At 40.9% G+C, this 21,689-nt stretch overlaps 1 protein-coding gene across 1 annotated transcript; it reads left to right on the top strand.

The window, feature by feature from the left end:
- The first annotated feature begins 257 nt into the window (after positions 1-257).
- NRBF2 (nuclear receptor binding factor 2) lies at positions 258-21,137 on the top strand. Its single transcript, XM_081824181.1, has 4 exons — positions 258-1,831; positions 3,486-3,570; positions 7,628-7,668; positions 19,647-21,137. Exons 1-4 carry the CDS (start codon positions 1,775-1,777, stop codon positions 20,355-20,357), a joined length of 894 nt encoding a protein of 297 aa, XP_081680307.1. The 5' UTR covers positions 258-1,774; the 3' UTR covers positions 20,358-21,137.
- The last annotated feature ends 552 nt before the right edge of the window (positions 21,138-21,689 follow it).

Raw genomic sequence — 21,689 nt, 5'->3', positions numbered from 1 at the left:
CAGATGACCTAGAGTAGGTGTGTGTTTTTATTTTATTTATTTATTTATTTAAAGATTTTATTTATTTATTTGACAGAGAGAAACACAGCGAGAGAGGGAGCACAAGCAGGGGGAAGTGGAGGGAGAAGCAGGCTCCCCGCTGAGCAGGGAGCCTGATGCGGGGCTCAATCCCAGGACCCTGGGACCATGACCTGAGCTGAAGGCAGACGCTTAATGACTGAGCCACCCAGGTGCCCCAGGTGTGTTTTTAAATGAGCTGTAACTCCTGAATTGGCAGAGTGATCAGAGATTGGACTTTACATGGGGAGGTTTTAGTGAATTCAAGACGAGTAGGAGATACTGTTCTCACCACTTAAGAACTTTTTCTTTGGTGTTCAAGAAACAATTTATTCTGTTACTGTGGAGCTTGAAGTTGAATTAGGGAGCTTCTTAAGTATAGTACAAGGTAGAAAGTGGTTAATGTCATCAGAGACACAGATGCAGCATCAGAGCGAGGTGACCTCAGAGAGCATCTCATCCCTGCTTCTCAGAGTGTGTCTAGGAGCCAGCTGCTTCACCTGCACCCGCTCTAGACCTACAGAATCAGTCTGCATTTTAACCAGATCCCCAGGTGATTTGTATTCCATTAAAACTTAAGCACCAATCTGGTCCATGTCTATCATTTTACAGAGCTTGAAGAATGAAGTAATTTAACTAGTTAGTGGGAAAGCCAAAACTTGAGTCCAGAGCCCTGGGTTCATGGTAGGGATGGATCTGCACTTTGCCATGCACAGTTAGGAGGTACTTTGGAATTTCAGAGCAGGTTTGTCTCTTATGTATGGCTTTTCTTGCAATGCTCAGAAAGGTTAAGCCACCTGCAGATTCACCCCTTTCTTTTTTTCTTTTACCACCTAGACTTAGAGCCTTGTTGATAGAGTGCCAATTGCTTTATATTAGCAGAACACATTATTTAGAGAAACTGTGTTGATCATAACTTAGCTTTCTTCATGTATAGTCTCTTCCCAAAAGATCTGTATCATTTCTGGGTACTATAAAATACTCCTGTGTTCAGAACATATAGTCATTTCTTTTACCCATTATTATTTTCAGGAATAAATTGAGGCTTAGAGAGAAAGTTTAGTTATTATTTGAAGAATAAAAGCCTCTGAAACAGTTGAAATGGATGATCTTGCTTTTAAAGAGTGTTGCTGTGTCTTCCTTCCAAAAATAGAAGGGAAAATATAAACAACAGGCATTGCCAGGAGGGCTGTTTTCTACTTTTGTCTTCACCTCTGTTTTAGATTGAGCATGATTTGCAAACATGCCCAGGATATTTCTGATCTCAGTTGCAAAACTGATTCTCTGAAGTATTTTTGTGAGGCATCTGTGGCACAGTTTTTGAAAAACATTCAAGTTAAGCCACTTTACACCTGACGGTACAGATTTGCTTTTTGCCTTCTTAAAACATTGAGGTAAAGGGATGCCTGGCTGGCTCAGTTGTAAGAGCATGTGACTCTTGATCTCGGGGTCCTGAGTTCAAGCCCCATATTTGGTATAGAGATTACTGAAAAAGTAAATAAACTTAAAATTTTTCTAAATTGTGGTAAAGTACACACAGCATAAAATATACTCTATCATTTTTAAGTACACGGTATAGCAGCAAGTATATTCACTTACCGTGCAGCAGGTCTCCAGAACCTTTCACCTCGCAAAACTGAAACTCTACACCTTCAACAACAGCTCCTCACTTTTCTCTCACCACCCCCTGGCAACCACTATTTCACTTTCTGTTTTGATGAGTTTGACTTCATTAGGTACCCACATAAGTGGGATCATACGTATTTGTCTTTTGGTAACTGGCTTATTTTCTATTTTATTATTAGCATAATGTTCTCGGAGTTCATCCATGTTGTAGCATGTGTTGGAATTTCCTTCCTTTGCAAGGCTGACTACGAATTCCCTTGTGTGTGTGTGTATATATTTATATACCGCATTTTGTTCCTCCGTTGATCTGTTGATCCCATGTTCTGACTGCTGTGACTAATGCTGCTGCGGACCTGAGTGTACAGTGCTTTTCACTTCTTTCTTAAGAAGCTTTGCTAAATCATCTGTGAGTTTGTGAGGAAAACTACACTAGTTAGAAGAATTGAGTTGATCATTTCTTTCTTCTTTGCTGCTAATTGTATAACCTTAGGTGAGATATGTGGCCCCTAGGAGTCTGCTGGACGTCCTTATGTCAGAAAGGGAAATACATAAAGTTGTAGGAATTCATAAAGTGTAGCAAAGATGCGAAGAGGCCAGTGACTACTTATTAATCGATTTTCCTTTACATTCGGGGGCACTTTAGTCATTTGCTTTTGGAAGTTCTGAGTTTGTTTTGTGGTCAGTGGTACCTGAAAAAGAAATCACTGTAATATTAAATATTTGTATAGTCAGGGGTGCCTGGGTGGCTCAGTCATTAAGCATCTGCCTTCGGCTCAGGTCATGATCCCGGGGTCCTGATCGGCGGGAAGCCTGCTTCTCCCTTTCCCACTCCCCCTGCTTGTGTTCCCTCTCCTGCTGTGTCTCTGTCAAATAAAAAAATAAAATCTTAAAAAAAATTTTTTTTTAAGATTTTTATTTATTTATTTATTTGTCAGAGAGAGAGAGAGAGAGAGCACAAGCAGGGGGAGCAGCAGAGGGAGAGGGAGAAGCAGGCTCCCCACCGAGCAAGGAGCCCGATGCGGGACTCGATCCCAGGTCCCTGGGATCATGACCTGAGCTGAAGGCAGACGCTCAACGACTGAGCCACCCAGGCGTCCCTTAAAAATTTTTGTATAGTTAATTCTTCAACTGTACAGTGCAAATTTTTATCTTAAAAACAAATAGTAACTGTAATGTTGGAAGGGAAGAATGAGTTGATATAAGAGAAGCTTGACTTTTCTGGAAATTTCCTGATTTTAGTTGTTGAACGATACAAACTAGTGAAAGGATCCACAAGATGACTTTTGTTTTGAAAGGTTGTTAAAAATCAAGTAACTACACATTTTAGGTAGCAATCTGTGATTGTAACTCTTGGTTAATCTCTGAAGAGTGGAAGAATGTGAGTCACTGAAGTAGTTAAGTGCCTGGTGTGAAACGTAGTGGTTTATTGGTAGAGTTGAGAAAAGTTGCCAATCCTTTCAGATGCTACAGCTCAAGGAGCTATCCATTAGATTTCTTACCGATATAGCTGTAATGGTTTGATGTGTGGCAAAAAAGGGCATCATTTATCTTGTCCAAAAAAAAGTTTTTTTTAAGAGATTTTATTTGACAGAGAGAGAGAGAGCACAAGTAGGCAGAGAGGCAGGCAGAGGGAGAAGCAGGCTCTCCACTGAGCAGGGAGCCCGACGTGGGGCTCGATCCCATCATGACCTGAGCCAAAGGCAGACGCTTAACCGACTGAGCCACCCAGGCGCCCCTAAAAATGTTTTTAAGTCATATCTTTTTATATAATTCAGAGGAATTTGGGAATGTTTGTCTTCTAGGCTCATCAACAGAGCAGACGAGCAGATCGTTTATTAGCTGCAGGGAAATACGAAGAGGCTATTTCTTGTCACAAAAAGGCTTCAGGTGAGTATTCTTCTAAAGAAATACTGAGTCTAAAACTGGAGGGCAATTTCTTTTCTCCAGCCATCTCTCAACAAGTTATTCAGAATGAAAGTCCCAGTAGTAATGATAGGGTGTTGCCCTGCATGTACAAGGTTGACACTACTGACCCACCAGGACATCAGTTTGGATTACTTTTCAAGTGAGTATGTTGGATTTCCTAGTTCCTCCTAACCTAGTCTTCCTAAACCATGAAGGTTGCATATGCCATATTGGTAAATGACTCTGGACACAGCTTTCTGAATCCAAAGATTCCTAAAGGTAGAAGTGATTGCAAGAAGTCTACCACTTTATCTTAGTTGTTATGGAAAATGAATTTCAAATAGCCGTTTTGGGTTATGAAAGTAATAACTAAATTTTAACCGATTAGTTTTCACTGAATTTGTTTTCTAAGATGCTGGTAATACTCTTTGTTTAGCTTCTTTCTGAATATTTCATCTGTACATTCGTGCCTATGGTATCATGCTGATGATCGCTTTCTTTTAGGTATGAAATTTAGAATTAATGACTTCTTATCAAACAGTTATTTTATCCCAGTCAGTTGCAGTTTAGCATATGTTGAACTCAGAAATAGATATTTGGGGTCTGTTATGTAAAGACTGGTTTCTGTTGGCTGATTAACAAACCTAAAAACTTAGGGGAGGGAGTGATTTACTCATGCTGCATTCAAAATAGGCCACCTTTCTTAGAGCGAGGAAGACACTATTTTTTTCTAGGCCACTGTGATGATTAAAACCATGTTGTTTCTTGGCAGAGTGTACCCTCCAGTGTTGCCTTAGGGCTGGACTACAGACCACACGGTGGATACTGGTTTGACTAAGTTCTTTTATGTCAGTGATTTTTGCCTACACGCCCGTGATTTTCAGAGAAAATTTCAAGTCTTATTTTTATTTTTTTTTTTATTTATTTATTTTTTTTAAATTTTATTTATTTATTTGAGAGAGAGAATGAGAGAGAGAGAGCAGGAGAGGGGGGAGGGTCAGAGGGAGAAGCAGACTCCCTGCCGAGCAGGGAGCCCGATGCGGGACTCGATCCTGGGACTCCAGGATCATGACCTGAGCCGAAGGCAGTCGCTTAACCAACTGAGCCACCCAGGCGCCCTTCAAGTCTTATTTTTAAAAGAATTAGTTTTGCCACTGAAGTGTACCCCTTCAGCAGTAAGGCTGAGGGCCTAATATGTACCCTGTAAGTCTTTGTGAATTTTTATGGTGAGTTTCATGGAGAGCTTTATACAAAATTAAACTTGGCGGCTAGTGCTCTTTAAATCTTTCATAAACCGTATTTTGTTGTGAATCAAATTGTTAATTTTATAGTCACCTTACAGAAAAGACAATGTACTACACTATTAAAAAAAAAAAAACAGTGTTGTGTAGGGTGACTGGGTGGCTCAGGCAGTTACGGGTCTGCCTTTGGCTCAGGTCATGATCCCAGGGTTCTGGGATCGAACCCCTGCTCAGTGGGGAGCTTGTTTCTCCCTCTACTTGCCACTTCTTCTGCTTGTACTCTCTCTCTCTCTGTCAAATAAAGAAAATATTTTAAAAAAAATGCTGTGGATGAATGCCACTGAAATAATACCTTTGATTAGATAACCCGCAGTGGTTGTGGTTACATGTATATAAAATAAAATACAATGGAGTGACCAGCATATGTTGTGCATTGAGCAGTAGGAGATTCTGAGTATATAAAAGGGAGAAAGGTCTCCTTCATTCCTAACCTATATCCCTGTCTTTTTTTTTTTTTTAAGATTTTATTTATTTATTTATTTGAGAGAGAGAGAGCACAAGAGGGAGGAGGGTCAGAGGGAGGAGCAGACTTCCTGCTGAGCAGGGAGCCCGATGCGGGGCTCGATCCAGGGACTGCAGGATCATGACCTGAGCCGAAGGCAGGCTCTTAACCGACTGAGCCACCCAGACACCCTCTACATCCCTGTCTTTATTTGAGGAGTTAAGATTGATGTTGGCCTTTACACGCCCCTTCCTACTTTCTCAGTATCTGCATTCTGCCACATTCTCAGGAGTAGAAAAGATAAAGGCAGCCTTTTGGATCCCATTAGCTCTAATTAAGGAGACAGAATTTAAGTGTGATTAGTTAATCCCACTGAGCTGATTTGATTTGGAGTTCAGACTTGGTTAAAAATAGCCTTGTGGGGCGCCTGAGTGGCTCAGTCATTAAGCTTCTCCCTTCGGCTTAGGTCGTGATTCCTGGGATGGAGCCCTGCATTGGGCTCCCTGCTCAGCGGGAAGCCTGCTTCTCCCTCTCCCCCCGCTCCCTCTGCTTGTGTTCCCTCTCTCGCTCTGTCAAATACATAAATAAAATCTTTAAAAAAAAATAGCCTTGTGTTTCAGAGTGGAGTTGAAAATTGACGTGGTTAGGGGTGCCTGGTGGCTCAGTCGTTAGAATTCTTACTTGTAGTCTTACACAGTCCACTTCCCTAAGTGGGTTTCATTTTTTTCACAAATAGCAAAAAGAGCAAATTTATTTTATTTATAAGTACATATTTTTAAGATTTTGTTTTTAAGTGATCTACACCGAACGTGGGGCTGAGCTTAAAATCCTGAGATCGAGTCACACACTACTGACTAAGCCAGCTAAGTGCCCCTTAAGACCCAAATTTTATTTATTTATTTATTTATTTATTTATATTTTTTAAAGAGTTTATTTATTTTTGACAGAGAAGGGGGTGTACAAGCAGGAGAAGCAGCAGGGAGAGGGAGAAGCAGACTCCCTGCTGAGCAGGGAGCCCGATGCGGGGCTCGATACCAGGACCCTGGCATCATGACCCGAGCCGAAGGCAGTCTGTATGCAGCTATTCAGACTTAGTATAGGAATAAAGGGCAAAAGTTGAGAAAAAAATATAAGTATGGCTAGAGCAAAGGCTATAGAACCAACTGTTTTCTATTGGGGAGAGACCATCCAGTTAATCTGTATCTTAAAGACTATGATAGAAACTGGCAGACAACAAAACCATTTAAAATATTTGAATTAAGAGGACAGAAACATTGCCTTGTAGTATCTGCAAAAAGGCAAAAAGGAACTTAATGTAGGGATGAGAGACACTGAAAAGTTTATAGTAAGCAAGAAATAAAAATGGAGATTGTGCGTGATCTATTATTATATTACTTGTCATTTATACCATTTTGTTCCACAGTATATAAAAGGCCTTAGAGAGGAATATAGCAAAATATAAAATGTAATTAGAAATAAGCAGATGAGGAAGCCACAGAAAGATAAAATGAGGAGTGCCTAGAAGCATAGTTCACAAAATGCACCATGAGTTCTTGCTTATTTGATAGAAGGAGAACTTGGCTTTGAGCTTTCTAGAAGGTAGCTCAGAGAGGAAAATTAGGGATTTTTACAGTGACTTTTTAAATCCAAGTAAATTAAGTCACCCAGGAACTGATCCTAAGGTCAGAGAGAAGTTTATTGAATTACCATTTATGGTCTTCATAAAGGACATTATTCTATCCTCAGCAACTTGCTTACAATAAATAAGTCAGCAGGTTCTTATGGCTCTTAACTACCTGATTCATGGTAGGTTGATGGGATAGCTCAGAAATAATTCAATAAAAGTAGTTCTATAGGAGGCCAAAATGATATAGTTCAGGTATTCATGTGGGTAAAAAGACACTAATAATCAATCTCTGATTTTGATTTGTGATCAAAATGAGTAGTAGGGTTTTGATAGGTTCCTGTTTAATTTTAATCCTTCCTGATCCTATATTTCTAATGAGGCCATCTTTACTTTCTTAATTATGAAATCTACAAGGATTTTGAAGAAAAACCCCTTCAAAATGGGGTAGAGAATATCTCCAGTTGGTTACCACTGACTTCTTTCTTGGAGAAGTTAAGAATCCTGTCTTAAAATCCCCACCTTGTTTCTGTTCAGGAACAGGATAACTATGTAGCAGAATTGCTTCTAAAACCAGTTCTTTTTGTCCTAGGAGTACTAAAACTCTTCCTTTGACCTGTTGATTACAAGATTATGACACTCATATTAATGTGCCTTTTTTTTTTTAACCAGCATATCTTTCTGAAGCCATGAAGCTCACACAGTCTGAGCAGGTGAGACAATTTCTTAGTATTTGTGATAAGGGTTAGAAGGATTTTCTTGTGGAGACTTGAACTGTGTGTAAAATAAAGTATTGCGCCCCTCTCAAAACACCGTAGTCCAAAATACATAAGTTGGATAAGAGAAGAGTACTTCAGAAATTAAAACTCAGTGAACTGCTATCAGTGTCCCAGACATGGCATGCAGAAACTTCTGTTTTTTCTTAGTTACTCCTAGATCTCAGATCACCAGATGTGTTCCTTAGAGACTTCTAGGGCCTCTCCTGAGCATTAGCTCACAGAGAGTAAGCAGGTCTGGCCAAGGGGGAAACCAGTTGGCCTTCCCTTTGCATGCCAAAAATAATTTAAATCTGAATTTGTCTTTTCCTGAATTGCTAAGCAGTTCTGGTACCTTTAAATTTTGTTTCACCAACGGTTTTAAATTTCTTCTGTGTTTGGGGAGGGCCTTTATCTTTGGATAAAGGTTTTGAAAATACCTTTATCCAAAGATGATTTTCTAATTATAAAAGTGGCAGGGTACATAGGAGATACTCAGTAGTGTTTGTCTAATTGAATTAAGGAGATCCTTAGGGGATATCAGCGGGCAGGGAAGAAATACCACTTCCTCAAACTGAACCAAGAGAACCTGAAAGTTATGTTCTATTCCGTGCTCTTCCCTTGGTATAGAACTGCTCATGTTAGCCATGTAATACAAACATGCACTAAGCCTCCTGAACCCTTGTTAATAAAAAGGGATTTTAGCTGGGGCACCTGGGTGGCTCAGTTGGTTAAGTGTCTGACTTTTTTTTTTTTTTTTTAAGATTTTATTTATTTGTCAGAGCACAAGCAGGGGCAGCGGCAGGCAGAGGGAGAAGCAGGCTCCCCGTTGAGCAAGGAGCCTGACGTAGGACTCGATCCCAGGACCCCGGAATCATTACCTGAGCCAAAGGCAGATGCTTAACCGACTGAGCCACCCAGACATCCCTAAGCATCTGACTCTTGATTTCAGCTCAGATCATGATCTTAGGGTCCTGGGATCGAGCCCTACCCTGGGCTCTGCACTCAGCCTCGAGTCTGCTTAGAGATTCTCTCTCTCCTTCTCCCCCCATCTCTCTAATAAATAAATCTTTAAAAAAAGATCTTAACTAGTTTTAGAATGAATATCTAAAGAGGAAAGCTAATTTTAAGCTTAGTACAAATGGCATTTCACAGGGGTAGGGTTGTTCAAAAAAGTTCTCAATATGTTGATTTGGAAAGGACTTCTGACTTTCTGAATGAATGGGGTTTTGTTTATGAATAAAAAAGTTAGCTTATCTAAGATAGAAAGGTCCAGTTATTTTGTTTTTGCTTTTTTGTTTAAAAAATTTTAAAACATCATATCAGAATAGAATTCTGATTGAACCACATTGTCATTATTATTATTTTTTAGACCACTGTTTTTCTCACTTAGACTTTTTTTTAAAGCACCGAGTATGGTTAACAGAATGCCATAGCATTTTAAACAAAATATTAAAGCTTTTTTTCCCCCACACACTTTACTGTGGATATGTTACTTTTACAAGTAGAAAATTGTTAACAGAAAGTTTCCACAAATACTCATTGACAACACGTTCAGCATAGAAAATGTGGAAAATACAGTTGAGTCTTGAACAACTTGAGGCTTACAAGTGCCAGCCTCCTAAATAGTCGAAAGTCTGCCTAAACTTCCCCCCCCATCCAAAACTTAATTACTGATATTCTGTTGACCAGAAGCCTTAACAATAACATTAACAGTTGATTACACATACTGTGTATGTTGCATGACTATATACTGTATTCTTATACAGCCATAAGCTAGAAAAAAGAAAATAATAAAATCACAAGAAAGAGAAAATACGGTTAGCGTACTGTCCTGTATTTGTCGACTCTATATAGGTTAAAGTTTCTGTTGCCTGTTTACGGGATGAATTGTCTGTTAGTACCGACATCAGTACTGTAGATGTTACATGTATTACTGACATGAGACATCAGAAATAAAAATGTGAAAAGAACTCATTTATTTGCAGGTATAACAAACAATGCATGCACTGATAACGAAGCAGCAATATGGTTGCTTTATGGTAGACTAGCCTAAACACTAATGTATGACTCATTCATTATAGAATGTTTATGGTGTATAGTGTTACAGTCATATTCATAATACAGTGTTGGAAATATTGTTACATCTTTAAAAACCCACTTACCTGTGATGATAGGCTAATATGTGGTTTCTCCCGTTTACGGGAGAGGCGTACCAAATGGTAATGTAATTCTTTGAAAGCAAGGTCATAAAACAGTAAGAAAACTTCATCATGATGCCCATGTAAAGGTAGACTGCTTCCACACAAGCCTTGCACACGGTGTCAGACACAGTAAATGAATACTTCAGCAATGTTGAGGACACACAAACATTTCATACAGTTCTTGCAGCATAGTTACTAGATTTTCACATGAAGCTGCTCACACACAGGTAAGTTCATTAACTATATGGCATGATGATGATTTACTCTTCATTAAGTGGAAGGAGATCATAAGGTTTTTGTGTTATCATAAAAGTTTTTGTTTTTTTTTTCTTTTTAAATAGGCATTTGTTCACAAATCAGGTTGACTGGGCTCAGCTGGGCAGTTGTCAGTTGAGGAGGTGGGGAGCTCTCATGCAGTCAGATGGTGGCAGCTGATGATGTCATCTCCCAGGTGGCTTCTCCCGTCTGGTGCTGGGCTGGGGAGACTTAGCACGGCCTGAGACAGCTAGGGCTCCTCAGGTAGCACAGCATCGTTCTCCTCCTCCTCCTCCTCTTTCTGGTCTCTGTAACCTGGCCACGTGGCAGTTGAAGTTTCCCAGCACCGTCCCTTCTTCTGCATTGTTCCTTGAATTGACCACAAAGGCTCACCCAGGTTTGAGGGGAGGGTATTAGACTCCGTCTCTTGATAGGACTGTTCAAAAGTTTATAGACATGTGTTAAAACTACCACGGTGGGGCTCTCCTGCCCTGGTTGGTCCACACCCCAGCTTTGCCTTTTGGCTCTGTGACCTTGGGCATGTTCCTGAGTCTCTCTCTTCCTCAACTGCCATTCATTCTTTCGTTTGTTTATTTATTTTATTTTTTTTTTCGTTTGTTTATTTTTAAGTTTAGTTGATAATTCAGTGTTACATGAGTTTCAGGTGCACAGCATAGTGATTTGACAGTTCTGTGTATTAGGCAGTGGTGACCATAAGTATAGTTCCAATCTCTCACCATACAATGTTACTCCAGTATTAATGACTGGATTCCCTGTGGTGTACTTTTCATCTTCATGACTTACTTATTTTATAATGGAAGTTTGTACCTCTTAATCCCCTTCACCTATTTTGTCCATCAACCCATCCCCCACCCCTGTGGCCACCACCAGTTCTCTGTATTTGAGTCTGTTTCTGTTTGTTCAGTTGCTTTTTAGATTCTGCATACAAGTAAAATCATATGGTATTTATCTTATCCCTGTTTTATTTGCTTAGTGTGAGACCCTCTAGGTCCATCCATACTGTCACAGGTGGTAAGATCGCATTCTTTTTAATGGCTGGATAATATTCCGTTTATATACACCACATCTTTTTTTATCCATTCATCTATCCATAGATACTTAGGTTGTTTCCATATCTGGGCTATTGTAAATAATGCTTCAGTGAACGTAGGGTGTGCGGAGATCTTTTCGAATTAGTGTTTTTGTTTTGTTTGGGTTAATATCTAGTAGTGGAATTACTGGGTTCTATGGTGGTTCTATTTTTAAATTTTTAAGGAACCTCCATAGTGGCTGCACCAGTTTGCATTCCCGCCAGCTGTGGGTTCTTTTTTCTCCACATCCTCACCAACACCTGCTGTGTCTTGTGTTGTTGATTTTAGCCATTTTGACAGGTGTGAGGTGATACTTTATTGTGGTTTTCATTTGCATTTCCCTGATTGGTAGTGATGTTGAGCATCTTTTCATGGGTCTGTTGGCCATGTGGATGTCTTTTTTGGAGGAATGTCCATTCGTGTCTTCTGCCCATTTTTTGGATTTTTTTTTCATAAAGTTTTATGAATGCTTTATATATTTGGATATTAACCCCTTATTGGATTCATCATTTGTGAATACCTTCTCCCATATTGTAGGTTGTTGCCTCTTCATTTTGTTGATGGCTTCCTCCTTATGCAAAAGCTTTATATTTTGATGTAGTCCCATTTATTTTTGCTTTTGTTGTCCTTGCTTGAAGAGGCAGATCCAAAAAATAATCACTGAGACCAGTGTTAAAGAACTTACTGCTTATGTTTTTTCCCAGGAATTTTAGGTTTCAGGTCTCATGTTTAGGTCTTTAATTCATGTTGAGTTTATTTTTGTGGGTGGTGTAAGAAAGTGGTCCAATTTCATTCTTTAGCATGTAGTGGGCCAGTTTTATTAAAGAGACTATCTTTTCCCCATTGTATATTCCTGCCTCCTTTGTCATAGATTAGCTATATGTGCATTTATTTTTGTGATCTCTGTTCTGTTCTGTTTGATCTATGTGTCTGTTTTTGTGCCATACCATACCGTTTTGATTACATAGCTTTGCAGTATAGCTTGAAATCTGGAGTATAGTACCTCCAGCTTTGTTCTTTTTTTTTTTTTTTTTAAGGTTTTATTTTGTGAGAGAGGCAGAGAGGGAGCGAACATGAGTGGGAGAGGGGCAGAGAGAAAGGGAGAAGCAGACTCCTTGCTGAGCAGGGATGCCCCCCCCCCCCAACTTGGGGCTTGATCCCAGGACCCTGAGATCATGACCTGAGCATGACCAGGCAGATGTTTAACTGACTGAGCCACCCAGGCGCCTCCAGCTTTGTTCTTTATCAAGATTGCTTTGGGGGCACCTGAGTGGCTCAGTTGGTTAAGCGACTGCCTTCGGCTCAGGTCACGATCCTGGAGTCCCGGGATCGAGTCCCGCATCGGGCTCCCTGCTCAGCAGGGAGTCTGCCTCTCCCTCTGACCCTCCCCCATCTCATGCTCTCTCTCTCTATCTCATTCTGTCTCTCAAATAAATAAATAAAATCTTTAAAAAAAAAAAAAGATTGCTTTGGTTATTTGGGGTCTTTTGTGTTTCCATATAAATTTTAGGATTATTCTAGTTCTTTGAAAAATGTCATTGGTATTTTGATAGGGATTGCATTGAATCCGTAGATTGCTTTGGGTAATATGGACATTTTAGTAGTATATCTTTCTATTTATTTGTGTCATCTTTAACTTTTTTTCATCCATGTCTTAGTTTTCAGAGTATAGGTCATTTTCACCTCTTTGGTTATAAATTTATTTTTAGGTATTCTTTTTGATGTAATTATAGATGTGATTGTTTTCTTAATTTCTGCTACTTTGATACTAGTGTTTAGAAACATGATGGATTACTGTATATTTTGTATCCTGAAACCTTACTGAAATCATTTATCTCATACTTTCCTGGTGGCTTCTTCTTCTTTTTTTTTTTTTAATTTTTTTTTTTAGATTTTATTATTTATTTGACAGAGAGAGGGATAGAGCACAAGCAGGGGGAGCAGCAGAGAGGAAGAAGCAGGCTCCCCGCTGAGCAGGGAGCCCAATGAGGGGCTCGATCCCAGGACCCTGGCATCATGACCTGAGCCGGAGGCAGACGCTTAACCGACTGAGCCACCCAGGCGCCGCTTTCCTGGTGGCTTCTTACGGGTTTTCTCTATATAGTATTCTGTCATCTGCAAATAGTGACAATTTTATTTCTTCCTTACCAATTTGGATACCTTTTATTTCTTTTTCTTATTGCTGGGGCTAGGACTTCAGTACTACATTGAATAAGTGGCAAGGGCTGATACCCTTATCTTGTTCCTGATCTAAAGAGGGAAAACTGTCAGCTTCTAACCATTGAGTATGATGTTAGCTGTGGGTTTTTCATATATGGCCTTTATTATAAAAGTTGAGGCATCTTCCCTCTAAACCCATTTTGTTGAGAGCTTCTTTATCAAGAATAAATGTTGAATTTTGTCAAATGCTTTCTCTGCTTCTGTTGAGATGATTGTATGATTTTTACCTCTCGTTTTGTTAACCTGGTATTATCTGGTTGATACATTTGCAGATATTGACAGTCCTTGGAGCCCTGAAATAAATCCCACTAGATTGTGGTGTGGTGGATGATCCTTTTAATGTGTTGTTGATTCGGTTTGCTAATACTTTGTTGAGGATTTTTACATCTGTGTTCATCAGGAATATTAGTCTGTAATTTTTTTTGTAGCGTCTTTGTCTGGTTTAGGTATCACAATAATGCTGGCCTCACAGAATTTGGAAGCTTTCCTAGCTCTTCTATTTTTTGTAATAGGTTCAGAAGGATAGGTATTAACTCTTAAAAAAAAAAGATGTTTGGTAGAATTCACCTGTGAAGTCATCTGGTCCTGGATCTTTGCTTGTTGGGAATTTTTGATTACAGATTCAGGTCAGTTACTAGTAATCAGTCTGTTAAATTTTTCTATTTCTTCCTGATTCAGTTTTGGGAGGTTATATGTTTCTAAAAATTTATCCATTTCTTCTAGGTTGTCCAATATGTTGACATGTAAGTTTTTGTAGTAGTTTCTCATAATCCTTTGTATTTCTGTGGTATTGGTTGTAACTTCTCTTTTCATTTCTGATTTTATATGTAAGTGTCCTCTTTTTTTGATGAGTGTTGTTGAAGGTTTATCAATTTTGTTGTCTTTTCAGAAAACCAGCTCTTTGTTTCTTTTATCTTTTCTATTTTTTAAAGTCTCCATTTCACTTATTGCCACACTGATCTTTATTATCTCCTTCCATTTACTTTGGGCTTTCTTCTTCCTTTTCTAGTTCCTTTATCTGAAAGGTTAGATTGAGATTTTTCTTGTTTCTTTTCTTTTTTTTAAAGATTTTATTTATTTATTTGAGAGAGAGAGAGAGAGAGAGAGAGCACATGAGAGGGGGGAGGGTCAGAGGGAGAAGCAGACTCCCTGCTGAGCAGGGAGCCCGATGTGGGACTCGATCCCAGGACTCCAGGATCATGACCTGAGCTGAAGGCAGTCACTCAACCAACTGAGCCACCCAGGCGCCCAAGATTTTTCTTGTTTCTTGAGGTCATCAGTATCACTCTTAACTTCCCTTTTGCTTTTGCTGTGTCCCGTAGTCTTTGAATTGTTGTGTTTTCATTGCTCCGTGTCTTTTTTTGGAGTCCTCTTTGATTTTTTCTTTTTATTGACCTTGCTTAGTAGCATGTTTTAGCCTCCACGTGTTTGTGTTTTTTCCAGTTTTCTTCTTGTAGTTGATTGCTAGTTACATACTCTGGTGGTTAGAAAAGATGCTTGAAATGATTTCAATCTTAAATTTATTGTGGACTAACATGATTTATCCTGGAGACTGTTCCATGTGCATTTGAGAAGAGTGTGTGTTCTATTGTTTTTGGATGGATTTAAGTCCATCTGGTCTAATGTGTCTTTCAAGGCCAATGTTTCCTTAATAATTTTATGTCTGGATCTATCTTTTGGTGTAAGTGCGGTGTTCAAGTTCCCTGTTACTCTATTACTGTCAGTTTCTCCCTTTGGGTCTGTTAATATTTGCTTTATGTATTTAGGTATTATGTATTTAGGTTTATGTATTTATTTATGCTCCTATGTTGGCTGCATAAATGTTTCCAGGTGTTTTCTTCTTGTTGGATTGATCCTTTATCATTGTGTAACGCCCTCCTTTGTCTCTTATTACTGCTTTTGTTTTACAGTGTATTTCTCCTGATGTAAGTATTGCTACCACAGCTTTTATTCTGTTCTGTTTGCGTGGAATATCTTTTTCCATTTCTCCGCTTTTAGTCCGTGTGTCTTTAGGTTGGGAGTGAGTTTGTCGTAGGGAACATGTATGTAGGTCCTTTTTTTTTTAATCCACTCAACCACCCTACCTGTTTTGATTGGAGCATTTAGTCTGTTTACATTTAAAGTAATTATCGGTTGGTGTGTATTTATTGCCATTTAAAAATTGTTTTCTTGTTGTTTTGCAGTTCTTGTTCCTTCTATTGCTCTCTTCCCTTGTGATTTACTTTCTTTAATGTTATCATTGGATTCCTTTCTGTTTGTGTCTGTTACAGATTTTTGATTTGTGGTTACCATGAGGTTCCTATATGATTGCATGTATATAGCTCTCTGTTTTAGGTTGGTGGTCATTTAAGTTTGAATGCATTCTAAAAGCAAGTGCATTTTTATTCACTTTATCACCCCCACGCACACACGTTTTTATGTTTTTGACATCTGTTTTATACCTTATTTAATGAGTCCCTTAACTAATTATAGTAGATTTTGTCGACTTCGTTCTTTTAACCCTCATACTAGCTTTATCCGTGGTTGGTCCACTCCTTTTCTGTGTTTTTCCTTGCTGGCAAGATTTTTTCTTTCATGTGTTTTCTTACTTCTAGTTTTGGTCTTTTCTTTTCCACTTTAATGCTTCTTGTAACTGGTTTAGTGCTGATGAGCTCCTTTAGCTTTTGTTTTGTCTGGGACACTCTCTTATCTCTCCTTCAATTCAGAATGATAGCCTTGCTGGGTATTTATTGATTCGTTTCAGCACTTTGAATATATCATGCCGCTCTTGGCCTGCAGACCTTTTGCTTAGAATCCACCTGATTCTGGAAATGTGCAAATACTAGAATAAAACAGAACAAGCATCCCATACTGTTCAGTAACTGAACACAGCTACTCTTGTTTGGCAGAGGATTCATTAACTGGATTGGATCATCTTTGTAACAACATCTAATTTTTAGGGTTCAGGATTCAATAACTGAACACATCTCTTTGGCAGAGGATTCACTGTAACATTACCACCAGAGGCCTAGCCTTCCTCCTTTTCGTAACTGGCATCTTGCTGTGATGTGGATGGAATTGCATTAAACCTGTATAGCGATTTGGGAAGAATTGACACCTTTCGTGTTCCAGGTCTTCGTGCGGCAGGTGACATCTGCCCCGGTTGAGCCTCCTCCTCTGTGGCGGCTCCACAGAGGGCTGGCCTCGGAAGGTCACGGGGCGTCCTGCTGAGGCCCCACGGCCGCTCCCCTGCTTGCTTTGGGAGGAATGGGAGAGAGCCAGCCTTCTCCCTCTTCTCCCCACCCCCCCACCCCCGCCAGGGGTTTCTGCCCTTGGCATGGGGACCCAGGGACTTGCAGGCATGCTTTGTGCAGACATGAGCACCAGCCAGAGCATTTATCTTAAAAGGCCAGAGCCTTTCCGGCATTTAGGAGAGATCATGTCAATGACCAGGGCCTTAGTTGGTCCTAAACAGAGTACCAGGCAAATAAAACATGTTCTCCATTTCCTTCCAGATACCGTAATTGATATTATTTGTTAGGACTCTAGTATTGTTAGTGTGAATAGGGTTGTGATGTTAGAAGACCTAACAAGACCTTAGGGGAAAAATAGATGATCACATTTTTGCACTGTCTTCCTCACGGTGGTGGTCAGAAAAACACACTTCCAGGCAGGAGTTTTGCACTTTTCTAAAATTTGTACCACGTGGTCTGTGGTCAACTCTCCTAGGGTTTTTTTGGTCCCCCTCCTCCTTAGTGACACTTCTCCAGTCTGTGTTTCTACTCCAGAAACTGAGAATGAAATGTGCTGAAATTATGAAAACTTGTCCGTGATCACTGTCCTACTGCATCCTGCACTTGGTTCAGTCGCTGAAGAAAGAGTAGCTGTGTTCAGTTATTGAACAGTATGGGATGCTTGTTCTGTTTTATTCTAGTATTTGAATATTTCACATTGGTCTTTCTATGGAACTCATGTATGTTGGAAAAGTGTTTTCATTTCTGAAATTGCCAAACTGTTTCCCATGTTGCTCCTCCCAGTTGCCGCTGCAGTTCGGTGATGGCGGACTTTACACTGCTGTTGATAGAACGTGGTCATTTTGATGGTGAAAATAAAATTGATTTAGGGGCGCCTGGGTGGCTCAGTCGGTTAGGCGTAGACACCTTCAGCTCAGGTCATGATCCTGGGGTCCTGGGATCGAGCCTCACGTCTGACTCTCTGCTCGGCGGGGAGCCTGCTTCTCCCTCTCCCTCTCCCGCTCCCCCTGCTTGTGCGCTCTTGCTCTCTGACAAATAAAATCTTAAAAAAAAATAAAATAAAATTGATTTATATAATTAATAACATCCCAATGTTATTTTATAGTTGAGGTTATATAGTTTTCATCTAAACCAGAGTGCAAAGATCTGTACAGAAATGATATAAAATAAAACCACCTTAAAAATTAGATGTTGTTACAGAGGTGAGGAAAGAGATTTCCAAAAAAACCCCCACAAAAACCCAGCTGATAATCCTGTGGGGATTCCCTTATATGTAACTAGTTGTTTTTCTCTTGCTGCTTTTAAGATTCACTTTATCTTTAATTTTTGACAGTTTAACTATAATATGTCTTGGTATGGATCTTTGGGTTAAATTTGTTTGGGGCTTTTTTTGATTCCTGGACCTGATGTCTGTTTTCTTCCCCGTGTTAAGGAAGTTCTCAGCTATTTTTTGTTTTGTTTTAAAATAAAAATTATTTTTAAAAAGCTCTATTCCTTTTTTTTTTTTTTTTAATTTCAGGGGTAAAATTTAGTGATTTATCAGGTGCATATAACACCCAGTGCTCATCACAAGTGCCCTCCTTAATGCCCGTCACCCAATTACCCCATCCCCCCCACCCACCTCCCCTCCAGCAACCCTGTTTGTTTCCTAGAGTTTGGTGTCTCTTATGGTTTGTCTCCCTGTTTCCTTTCCCCTATGTTCATCTGTTTTGTTTCTTAAATTCCACATATGAGTGAAATCATATGGTATTTGTCTTTCTCTGACTGACTTCGCTTAGCATAATACCCTCTAGTTCCATCCATACCATTGCAGATGGCAAGATTTAATTCTTTTGATGGCTGAGTAGTATTTCGCTGTATATATATATATACCACATCTTTATCCATTCATCTGTCAGTGGACATCTGGGCTCTTTCCATAGTTTGGCTATTGCAGTCGTTGTAATTATTTCTTCATACAAGTTTTCTTATTATGCTTTGTTGCCCCAGAGGGGCAACAAATAATAACTGTCCTCATCCAAAAAATTTTTTTCTTTTGATGTTGATTTTGGGTGATTTCTACCCTTTCAGATGGCTGATCTCTTCTTCTGTATCATCTAATCTGTTTATTCCCTATAGTGTATTTTTTGTTTGTTGTATTCTTCTGCTCTGCTTGGTACTTTCTTATTGTAGAGAGATTTTTGTCTCTTTGTTGAAGACTTACGTGCATCCATTCTTCTCCCAAGTTTGGTGAGCATCTTTATGACCATTACTTTGAACTGTTTATGGGGTATATTGCTCATCTTTGTTTTATTTAATTGTTTTTCTGAGGATCTGTCTTGTTCTTTCATTTAGAATGTGTTCTTCTGTCTCCTTATTTTGACTGTCTTTATTTTTCTGTTAGGGAGTTCACCTTCGTCTCCTGGTCTTGACGGAGTGGCCTTATGTAGGAGATGTCCTGTGGGGCTCAGAGGTGCAGTCCTCCGTAATCCCCTTTGTGGCCTGCAGGGACCCTCTTTGTGGCCGGGCCGTGACTGCTGTGGGTGGGAGTGGCCTCTGGCCCAGCTGAGACCTAATACTTGTTTTGTTTTTTTTTTTTTAAAGATTTTATTTATTTATTTGAGAGAGAATGAGAGAGAGCACATGAGAAGGGGGAGGGTCAGAGGGAGACGCAGACTCCCCGCGGAGCAGGGAGCCCGATGCGGGACTCGATCCAGGGACTCCAGCATCATGACCTGAGCCGAAGGCAGGCTCTTAACCAACTGAGCCACCCAGGCGCCCGACCTAATACTTGTTTTAAAAAAATTTGAGGCTCTGTTGAATAGCAAACATAGTATGTAAATTTTAAGTGTTACAAAGTTGTTCAGAAAGGAGGATAGGATCTTGGGATTATATTCATTGGATATTACTAAAGAGACTTAAATATTAAATGATCCCTTTCCTTCTTGTAATAGGCTCATCTGTCACTGGAATTGCAAAGGGATAGCCACATGAAACAGCTGCTCCTCATCCAGGAGAGGTGGAAAAGGGCCAAGCGGGAGGAGAGACTGAAAGCCCAGCAGAGCACAGACAGGGAGGCGGCCGCCCAGCTGCAGGCATCTCCCAGGCCCTCTTCTGAGGACGCCGAGGGCCAGAGTCCCCTTCTCTCTGAGAAATACGGCCCTTCCGCGGAGAAGCGTCTGCCTGAAATTCAGGGGGTCTTTGACAGGGACCCAGACACACTCCTGTTTTTACTTGAGCAGAAGCGTGAGCCGGCAGAGCCGCGCGTCGGAAGCAGAGCCCCCAAAGATGATAAGACAGTCATAGAGGAGCAGGCGACCAAGATCGCCGATTTGAAGAGGCACGTGGAGTTCCTCGTGGCTGAGAATGAAAGATTAAGGAAGGAAAATAAACAGCTGAAGGCCGAGAAGGCCAGACTTCTAAAGGGCGCAGTAGAGAAGGAGCTGGGTGTGGATGCTGACTTCGTAGAAAAGTCGGAGCTGTGGAGCTTGCCCCCGCCTCCCGAGACCGCCGAGGCCTCGTCCGGCTGGCAGAGCCTGGCCGCGAGCGCGGGGAGAGCCAAGGACATCCCCATACCCAGTCTCCCGCCCCTGGATTTCCCGTCCCCGGAGCTTCCCCTTATGGAGCTCTCGGAGGATCTTCTGAAAGGGTTTATGAATAATTGAAACGGAAGGCCATACAAGAGCTGAGGAGACAAGACGAAATAATAGAGTAATACAGTTCATCCAGAAAAAAAAGGGAAAACCACACGGGGGGCGATAGCAGAGACGGGCCGGGGAGGGGGGGCCCGCGGGGCCGGGAAACGCTCACTGTGACGCGTCCCGTGTGCGGCGGAGCCCGGGCGCTGAGGACTCCAGACGGGCCAGACACCAGGCCCCCGGGGGCTCCCTCTCTCCTGATACAAACCAAATGGCTACCTGGAATAACTCTTTCAAGCAACAGTTATTTTTCTTATCTTCAGGGTTAAATGTATAAAAGTCTGTTATGTATAATTAATCTATAATGCCATAAATGATAATGCAAAGCTTAAATAATATGGCGGCCTGAGGGGCCACCTTGTATTTGAAACATGCTTTCTATCATGCATTGACTCTATGCATTTTGTTATGCACATTTCGTTTGTTGAGTAAGGTGTGTAAGACACACCTTTCTAGCTGAAACTGTGCGCCACACTTTGCACTACTCATGACATAATGAGAACCTCAAGACTATCAGGAGAAATATTTAAATTTCCATTTTATGAAGAAAGGAACCAAATTGTTATTTTTTTTTTAAATTACCAGTTTACATGATTAATCAGGGTGCATTTTAAGTTCTGTTTTATTGTTTAAATGTATCATTTGAAAGTACTAAGGAAATATCCTTTTCTTTCCTGATGCATGAGTGGAAGTGATGGTAGTTGGCAGTGTTTGATTGTAAGAAGTCAATAAAGTAATTGTGTTTTATACCTTTGTTGAATGTGGTTGGCAGTTGACAAGCAGGTTTTGGGTGGCTCCTCTGTTGTCAGTCCTGAATATGCCCTTGAAGAGATTCAGCCAGGTGATTCCTTGCGTTTGTTAAAGACCTGTGTCCGTTTCCCCTGCGACGGGGGGGCGGGGGGGTGAAGGACAATGAGGGAGCCCCTGAGGTTTCAGTGTGCCCCCTCTTGCCCAGCCACACGGACAGTGCGCAGGCAGGGGGCGGCTGTACCCCGGGCCGCCCCGGCCCCCGCGCCCCCGCGCCCCCTGCTCCGCCGAGTCCCCGGATGTTCCATCCCGGAGCCGGAAGGGAGGGAGGAAGAGGACAACGTGAGCGCAACGCGTGGCTACAGGCCACTGGGTGTGTTTAAAGCCTAGACTTTGTTCACTGTGTGGAACTGTGGGAGGGCCAGATGGACCCCACACTGCCTCCGAGACTGACCTCAGAGACAGTGGGGCCGAGGGGTAGGACTGCGCTCACACGTTTGGCGACGAAACTGGCAAAAGGAGGATGAGATGGAAGTGAGCTTGCGGAGGCCA

This window comes from Leptonychotes weddellii, chromosome 6 (genome assembly GCF_054177405.1).
Source record: "Leptonychotes weddellii isolate Sample4059 chromosome 6, ASM5417740v2, whole genome shotgun sequence".
Lineage (NCBI taxonomy): Eukaryota > Metazoa > Chordata > Mammalia > Carnivora > Phocidae > Leptonychotes > Leptonychotes weddellii.
The sequence above is the reverse complement of the archived record's forward strand: the minus strand, read 5'-3'. Positions and strand labels throughout refer to the sequence as shown.

What these genes read in the sequence shown, in the direction of transcription:
- NRBF2 (XM_081824181.1), top strand. Translation starts at nt 1,775, where the DNA reads ATGAGTTTGACTTCATTAGGTACCCACATAAGTGGGATCATACGTATT. An exon ending in TCATACGTATTTGTCTTTTG is followed by an intron (nt 1,832 to 3,485) that starts GTAACTGGCTTA and finishes TTTGTCTTCTAG; the next exon opens with GCTCATCAACAGAGCAGACG. An exon ending in TTGTCACAAAAAGGCTTCAG is followed by an intron (nt 3,571 to 7,627) that starts GTGAGTATTCTT and finishes TTTTTTAACCAG; the next exon opens with CATATCTTTCTGAAGCCATG.